This window comes from Lemur catta, chromosome 1 (assembly GCF_020740605.2).
Source record: "Lemur catta isolate mLemCat1 chromosome 1, mLemCat1.pri, whole genome shotgun sequence".
In the NCBI taxonomy this organism is placed as follows: Eukaryota; Metazoa; Chordata; class Mammalia; order Primates; family Lemuridae; genus Lemur; species Lemur catta.
In genome coordinates, this window is record NC_059128.1 from 144244185 (window position 1) to 144253455 (window position 9271).

Sequence of the window (9271 nt, forward strand, 5' to 3'; positions counted from 1 at the left end):
AAAGAAAGAAAGAAAGAAAGAAAGAAAGAAAGAAAGAAAGAAAGAGAAAGAAAGAGAGAAAAGAAAGAAAAGGACAAAGAAAGAAGAAAAGAAAGAAAAGAAGAAAGAAAGAAAAAGAAAAAAGCCAAAATAAATACTTTTTTCAGACAAACAAAAGCCAAAAGAAGTCTCTGTCAACCAAACTGCACTACAAAATGTCAAAAGAAGTTCTTCATGCAGAAAGGAAATGATAACCACATGGGAACTTGAATGTATGCAAAGGAATAAGGAGTACCAGAAATGATAATATGGGAGTAATCGTAAAATTCATTGTTTTTTTATTTTTTAGTTTCTTTAAAAGATCATTGTTTAAATTGAAAATATTAACAATATATGCCAATTATACAATAACAAAGTATGCCAACTATACAATAACAACAGCAGCACAAAGGACAGGAGGGAGAAAATACACAGAAGTTTTTACAATATTTTCAAGTAAAGTGGCACATTATGTAAAAGTATACTGTTATTATGGACTGCACTGTGTTCCCCTAAAATTCATATGTGGTTGTATTTTGAGACAGGGCCTGTAATGAGGTAATTAAGATTAAATGAGGTCATAAGCATGGGGCTCTAATCCATACGACTGGGTGTCCTTCTAAGAAGAGAAGGAGAGACACCAGAACACACATGCACAGAGAAAAGGCCATGTGAGGACATGGTGAGAAAAGTGGCTATCTGTAAGCCACAGAGAGAGGACTCAGGAGAAACCAAACCTGCCAATACCTTGATCTTGGACTTCTAGCCTCCAAAACTGTGAAGAAATAAATGTCTGTTGTTTAGGCCACCCAACCCATGATATTTTGTCATTGCAACCCAAGCAAACTAACACAATTGTAATAGGTTAAAATATTCATATTGGCAACACCTAGAGCAACCACTAAAGACTAGAACAAAGAAGTTGATGCAAGTTGAGTTCTTATGAGTAGAGATGAAGTTTAGTGTGCAGGGTGCTTATTAAGTACTCTTGGGAGTACTCTTGGGACAAATACCTGTGGACGGAAGGGGACACAAACAGGAGGAGGCAGGGTAAGAAGTTAGGTTCTTATGCTAGCCCAATAATAACCTTGGACAATTCCACATGAAGCTACGGAGCTAGAATGACTCTTCAGAACTCTGCTGAGTTGGACCAGGGCAGTCAGACCTTAATATTCCTGCAGCCAGCACAGGATGTAGGGGAATGACCTTGAGCAAGGTGGCTGTCTACCACCAAGGCAATCCCTGAAGGATCTGTCAGCACAAAGCTATCTGTCAACATGAATCTCAGCAAAGGGAACAATAATTACTTTTTGAAGTATTTCTTGATTTCTTGAGATCTGAGCAGCATTTAACAGTATCCACCACAGAGATATAACCAATAAACCAATAGTAGAGATTATACGGGATAATAAAAAATGCTCGAATAACTCAAAAGGCAGCAGTAAAAGAGGAAAAAATAACAATTAACATTTGGAACAAATAGAAAGCAAATAGCAAGATGTTAGATTTAAACAAACCATGTCAATAATTACATTATGTAAATGGACTCTAAACACTCCAATTAAAAGGCAATGTTTAGAGTTCAAATATTAGTAGTTTAAAATTTAAATGATTTAAAGAAAGATATACCATGCAAACACTAATCATATAAATGATGGAATAGCTATATTAATATCAGGAAAAACAGTGTTCAGGACAAAAAATATTACCAGGGATAAAGAGAGGCATTTCATAATGATAAGTGGGTCAAATCATCAAGAAGACATAACAATCCCAAATGTATATGCCCAAGGAACAGAACCTCAAAGTACATGAAGAAAAACAGAAAGAACTAAAAGGAAAAATGGAGAAATCCACAATTATGGTTGGAGATTTTACTACTCTCTCAGTTATTGATATAACAAGTACACAGAAAAACAGTTAGGATATAAAAGACTTGAATAACACCATGAACCAAATTGACATTATTGTCAATTACAGAACATTCAATAACAGAAAACACATCTTTTCAAATGCATACACAACATTCCCCAAGATTAAACTATCTGGGCCAGAAAACAAATGTCAATTTATACAAAGTATATTCTTAGACCATACAGACCACATTAAATAGTAAAATTAAATTATAGCAAAAAGATACCTGGAAAATCCCCTAATACTTGGAAATTAACCTATGAATTAAAAAAAGGGATATCAGAAAACATTTTGAACTGAATAACAGAAACATATGAAAATTTATGGGATACAGTTAGAGAAGTGAATACAATGAAATTTGTAATATTAAATGCTCATGTTAGGAAAGAGGAAATGTCTTAAATCAGTGATCTAAGTTTTCACCTTGAAAAGCTAGAAAAAGTGAAGCAAATTAAACCTGAAGTAAAAATACAGAGTAGAAATCAATAGAATATAAAGGCTATGATCATATAGAAAAGGAAAGGATCAATTAATTAAGGAAAAAAGAAGAAGATACAAATTACTAATTTCAGAAATGAAGAGAAAGGAGAGACATCACTATAGACAAATAAGGCTAATAAGGGAATATTACAAATAATGTTTATGCTAATAAATTTGACACATTAAAAAAGGAGATTATTTGAAAGGTACAAGTTATTAAAACTGACACACACACAAAAAAATCTTCAGAAAAATCGTAAGAGAGTCAGGTGCGGTAGCTCACACCTGTAATTCTAGCACTTTGGGAGGCCAAGGTGGGAGGATCACTGGAGCAGGAGCAGCCTGAGCAAGAGCAATACCTGTCTTTACTAAAAATAGAAAAATTAGCCAGAAGTGGTGGCGCGTGCCTGTAGTCCCAGCTACTCAGGAGGCTGAAGGGATCCCTTGAGCCCAGGAGTTCGAGGTTACAGTGAGGTATGATTGCACCTAGGCTACAGAATAAATCTTGTCTCTTAAAAAAAAAATAAAAAAATTAAAAAAGAGAAAAGGAAGAAGAAAAACTGATTTTTTGTCACAGAGGATATGATATGATATGTGGAAATCCTGCACATTCTACTGATAAGAAATAATACCAGAACTAATAAGTGAATTTCATAAAGTTCCAAGATAACCAGATCAAACAAAAATAAATTTTTATGCATTAGCAATGAATAACTCTATATGCTGTAGAATACCACAGAATATTTCTATGTGCTAGCAAAAACAATTGAAAATGAAATTTTTGATATTGAGCACCTTTTCATGTACTAATTGGCCATCTGTATATATTTGTCTTGATACCTTTACAACAGCATCAAAACAATTAAATATATACAGATGTCCAGTAAGTACATAAAAAAATGCTCAACATCACCTGTCATCGTGGAAGCACAAATCAAAACTATAATGAGATTCCACTTCACATCCACTGGGATGGCTGTTATCAAAAAATAAATAAGTACCTAAAAGGAAATAAGTGTTGACAAGGATGTGGAGAAACTGGATCCCTTATGTTGGGAATGTAAAATGGTGCAGCCACTGTGGAAAGCAGTATAGAGGTTCCTCAAAAAGTTAAACATAGAATTATCGTAGGATCCAGCAATTCCACTTCTAGGTAAATGCCCAAAAGAATTGAAAGCAGGGACTCAAACAGATATTTATACATCAATGTTCACAGCAGCACTACTTACAATAGCCAAAAGGTGGAAACAACTCAACTGTCCACTGATGGATGAATGGGTAAACAGAATGTGTTATACAAATACTAGGTAGCCTTGCTAAACCATGAATGAACCTTTAAAACATTAAACTATTAGCTATTAAACATTATGCTAAATGAAGTAAACCAGACACAAAAGGACACGTGTATGATTCCACTTACATGAGATACCAAGAATAGGCAAATTCATAGAGAAAGAAAGTAGAGTAGAATAGTGGATTTCAGGGTCTGGGGAAAGGGAAAATAGGAGTTATTGTTTAATGGGTAAGAAGTTTCAGTCTGGGATGATAAAAAAGTTCTGGAATTGTCCAGTGGTGACGGAGACAAAACATTGTGAATGTGTTAATACTTAATGCTAGTAAATTGTACACTTAAAAAAGATTAAAATTATAAATTTTATGTCATATATTTTATCACAATAAAAATTTTTTAAAATTACATACTTAGGAATGAATTTAACAGAATATGTGTATGACATTCTGTCATATGTGTATGACATGTGACATGTACACTAAAAACTATAAAACTTTGCTGAGGGAAATAAAAGAACTAAGTAGAGAACTGTCCTGTGTTTGTGGAGTTCACTCCAAATTGGTACATACAGATCTTCCTCATTCTTTTTTATTGTGTGGATGGACCATGGCCTATATTGATGCATATTTGCTTTTTTCCAAATATTTTGCTATTATTGATAATTTCACAATAACCTTATACATATGCTGTTGTGTATGTTGGAATTGTGTCTTGATGCAGATTCCTACTGGATTTGTTCAATCATACTCATATTTAGTTTTGTTAAATGTTGCCAAATTTCCCTCTATAGGAGTTACGCAAAGTTATACTCCTACCAGAAATGTAAGAATGCCTGTTGCTCCACAGCCTTAGTAACAGAGAATTTTATCAAACTTTTGGATTTTGGTCAATAAGCATTTAAAAATATGCTTAAAGAGTATTTGCATTTTTTTCTGGCAGATGGCCTTTTGTTGTTGTTTCTGACTATTTTTCTTTTGGGTTTCTGGCCTTTTTTTTTTCAATTTTTAAGTCTTTTATATATTAGGAGGATTACTTTTTTGTCTTTGAGGTAAATCACAACTATTTTCTCACAGTTTGCCATTTGTCCTTTGATTTCTCTTATGCTTTTTTTTTACCATGACAAAAATAAAATTCAATTTTCACATAGTTAAATATATGAATCTTTGTATTTTTTGCTTCCGGATTTTGAGCCATGAGAGGCTTTCCCCACTCCCAGATTATAAATGAATTCTTCCATGTTTTCTTCTAGGACTTGTCTGATTTCACATTTTATATTTAGCTCTCTGATACATTTGGAACTTATTCTGGTTTATGAGGCATGATTCTAATTCTATATTTTTCCATATGGCTATCCAAATTCCTAACATTATGTATTCAAAAGTCCATCTTTTCCCTGTGTTTCAAACCAACATCTTTCTCAAATACTAAAGGTCCACATGTAATTATGTTTATTTTGGGACTTATTATTCTGTGGCTCTGTCTATTCCTGAACTAAATACCACATGTTTTTTAGCAGCTTTATCTAATGGGCTGGTGGACCTTACTGAACTTCTTTTTCAAAAGAGTTTTCCTAGCTGTTTCTTCTTGTGTGCTTTTCCAAGGGAACTTTAGAATCACATTGCCTAGATCCAGGCCTATCTACCTCCTTCCAAAAAATAAGTTTGGTATTTTATTTGGATCACACTAAGTCTTTGTGATTCTCAGTAATCCTTTTACTCAAGTTTGTTTTTATACCTTTAAGGAATGTTTTTAAAGCTTTTTCAAATGTTTGCTCTACTTCTAAGTATTTTAACTTTTTTTGTTGCTATTATAATTGGGCTCCTGTCCTTCACAATATGTAATTATTATTGGTAGTATGTATGTACACTACTCTTTTTATACTAAAACTTTATATTCTGCTGCTTTACTGAATTTTCTTAACATTTGCATTAGTTTTAGCATCAATTCTCTTAACTCTTATCTCTTCCTTTCCTATTTTTATGTCTTTTTTTTCCCAAACTCAAGTTTTATTTAAAATGTAAAAGAAATGGTTCCTGAAAATGCTGGTGAATAAAGAAAAAGATGCAGTGCTCTTTTCCTACAAGTTAGCCAGCCTATCCAAGTACAGGGATATACAGTACCTAATGCTGGTAGAATTTCACAAGATTGTCTGCGCCTAGATTATGAAGAGATTCTCAGCGTGTGATGCTTAGTTCCGGGTTTACACCTTTACTGGGCATGAACAAGAGCTCCTGCTCCTTGGCCATAGCCAGATCTCCTGGGCCCAGAGTTCTTTGTAGGGCATCCTTTACAATAGATTTCACCTTCTTGTTCAGCTAGAGTTGTTGATTCAAGACTCTTCCCACACTTGCCACACTGAAAACAGTTTTTGTGCCAGGGCTTTCCAGCTCCAGTTATCTTCTCTGCAGCATATACACAATCCCCACATCTGGAACACTTCTCAGCACCTCCGTATTTCTGAGCAAATGTAGAAGTGTTTGCATTGGTTGTAGGCCTGTGAGGTTGAACACTCTCTGGCTTCATGCCCAGCCTCTTACCACAGTCCATGTTGAACACGCCATCGCCCTGGCCATAACCATAGCCTTTCAGCCCATACTTCTTTCCACAGCAGGATTTGCAGTAGATCTCTTCGTCGTGAATTGCCACCGTTGTGCTATCTAAATTTTTCCTGCAAACCATGCACAGAAAGCAGCAGCGGTGGAAGCTCCAGCCATCACACTGTACCTTTTCCTCATGGTACACGGTCCTCCCGCAGGCCCCACACTTGTTTCCACCTCCCCAGACAGGCATTTCAGGTCCGAGGTGGGAGCACGCACCACAGGCGGAGCTAGCGAGGCCGGGCCAAGGCAGGGCGTGAGCAGTCAGAGAGACTTTATGTCTTTTTTTTAATCTGACTATATTGGTGATATTAAATGGAAGTGGAGTGACTTGTTTCTGATTCTAGCAGGAACAACTCTAGTGTTTCCTCATTAAGTAGGTGCTGGATTTTATCAATTTTGTAAAAATCAGGAATGGCTGTTAAATTTTGTCAAGGTCCTTTTCAGCAGATATAATTGAATTTCTTTCTTTTTTAGACCTGTTAAAATGCAGAATTATATTCATTGACTTCCTAATCCTGAACCATTTAGGAGTAACCTGCACTTGGTCATGATATATCATCTTCAATTCCCTATTGGTTTCTGTTTGCTGATATTGTATTTGGATTTTATTGATATTAATTTGATATTTAATAAATAGGGCATTTATAAATATAGTTTATAGTAAATAAATTATACATAATCTGATAAAATTGATAATTTCATTGATATTAATAGGAATTTGATCGGTAGTTTTATTAATATTTTGTACAAACTTCATGAAGTTAGGTATTATATCAGTTATCTATTGTCACAATAATGTTGCCTAACAAGCAACTACAAACCCTCAGAGACTTACAACAATAAAATGTTTACTGCTCATGTAGCTGAGGTGATTGGCTAGGTGATTTTGATGTTGGCTTGGCCAGTTTACATATATGGGATTTAACTTACTGCTGGCTGGAGCCCCTGGAATGACCAGGCTCTGTGTCATGTGTTTGTTATCCTCCTAGTCATGTTTTTTGTTTTTGTTTTTTTTGACACAAGAGTCTCACTCTGTTGCCCGGGCCAGAGTGCCGTGGCATCAGCCTAGCTCACAGCAACCTCAAACTCCTGGGCTCAAGCGATCCTCCTGCCTCAGCCTCCTGAGTAGCTGGGACTACAGATGTATGCCACCATGCCCAGCTAATCTTTCTATTTTTAATAGAGATGGGGTCTCACTCCTGCTCAGGCTGGTCTCCAACTCCTGACCTCAAGAAATCCTCTTGCCTTGGCCTCGCAGAGTGCTAGGATTACAGGCATGAACCACTGTGCCCGGCCTCCTCCCAGTCATGTTATCATAGTTATGGCACTCCTGCAAGAGAGAGCAAATTCAATCAAGCAAATTATTTTCAAGCTTCAGCTTATATCTTGTTTGCTAACATCTCATTGGCCAAAGAAAGTGACACAGCCAATCCAAGAGTCAGAATAGGAGGACTGGCAAAGATATGCAACAAAATGTATACAGACAATTAGGTGTGAAGCATTTGGGACGATTTTTTTTTTTTTTTGAGACGGTGTCACTCTATTGCTCAGGCTGGAGTGCAGTGGCGCAATCATAGCTCACTGCAGCCTCGAACTCTTGGGCTCAAGCGATCCTCCTGTGTAGCTAGGACCATAGGCACGTGCCACCATACCCAGTTACTTTTTAAAAAAATTTTTTTGTAAAGGTGGGGTCTTGTTATGGTGCCCCAGCTGGTCTTGAACTCCTGGCCTCAAGTGATCCTCCCACCTCAGCCTCCTGAAGTGCTGATTACAGGCATGAGCCACTGCATTTGGGGGCCATTTTTGCAAACTATCGAAGTTTTCCCTAATGGCCACAATTATTCACATCATTCCCACATGTATAATATGCAGATTCCCACATCAGAGCCCTCCTAAATCTCAAACATGACATCAGGTCCAAAATTCAAGATCTCATGATCTACATAAGGTCTGGGTGTTGCTACTCATGATCCAAAAATGTATGAACTAAAAGTCAAATGATCTGACCCCCACATATCTAACATAAGTGGATGAAACAAGGACAGGATAATTGCAAAAGTACTATCATCTGGAAAGTGTAAGAATGGAAAGCACATAGCAGTCACTGGCCCATAGCAATTCCAAAATCCCACTGGGAAAGTCTTGCCAGGTGCCCCTATAGATGAGGAATGTTCTATAACTAGGCTCCAGTTCTCTTCCCTGGGTATCTACTGCTACATAATAATATTGCCATAATTTTAGTGACTTAAAACAGCACCCATTATCTGAGTTTCTGCAGATCAGAATGCAGGTACAGTTTAGCTAAGCCCTCTACTTCAGCCTCTCACAAGGCTGCCATCAAAGTGTTGGCTAGGGCTGGGGTCTCATCTGAAGTTCAGCTGGCAAGGATTCACTTCCAAACTCACGTGGCTGCTAGCAGGACTCAGTTCCTTATGAATTATTGGACTGAGGGCCTTAGTCCTTTGATGGATGTTGGCCAAAGCTGCCCTCCATTCCTTGTGATGTGGGTGTCTCTGCAGGGCAGCTTATTTCATCAAAGCCAGCAAGGGAGAGAGTCATTAGTCTGCGAGGACAATGGAAGTTACAATCTTGTGTAATAATTACTAAGTAACATCCCATCACCTTTGCCATATCCTGTTAGAAGAAAGTCACAGGTCCCACTTGCAGTCAAGAGGAGGCATGTGAATGCCAGGAGGCAGAGATCACCGCAGGCCATATTAGAGTGTGTCTGCCACACCGAAAGTGGCATCCCGATCCATGTTCTCCTTGACTTCTGGCTTCACTCGCTATGGCACCTTTCACTTTTTATTGCCTTGCTTGAACACTTCTGAAGAGGGCATTGGAAACTATGCCTTTTGAGCAACTTCCTCAGCCTGCTTCTTGCCCATAGAAATTTGGAGGCCCAGAGTCTTTAACATTATTCCCTTTTTATTCAGGTTAATGCACTTTCATTAGCATATCTCTCTAA

At 37.0% G+C, this 9271-nt stretch overlaps 1 protein-coding gene across 1 annotated transcript; it reads right to left on the reverse strand.

The window, feature by feature from the left end:
* Positions 1-4643: 4643 nt before the first annotated feature.
* Positions 4644-6709, reverse strand: LOC123641168 (cysteine and glycine-rich protein 2-like). Its single transcript, XM_045555693.1, has one exon. The coding sequence runs from the start codon at positions 6491-6493 to the stop codon at positions 5912-5914; it is 582 nt and encodes a 193-aa protein (XP_045411649.1). The 5' UTR covers positions 6494-6709; the 3' UTR covers positions 4644-5911.
* Positions 6710-9271: the final 2562 nt, after the last annotated feature.

Excerpts from the sequence above, each read along its gene's own strand:
- LOC123641168 (XM_045555693.1), bottom strand. The coding sequence starts at position 6,493 with ATGCCTGTCTGGGGAGGTGGAAACAAGTGTGGGGCCTGCGGGAGGACC.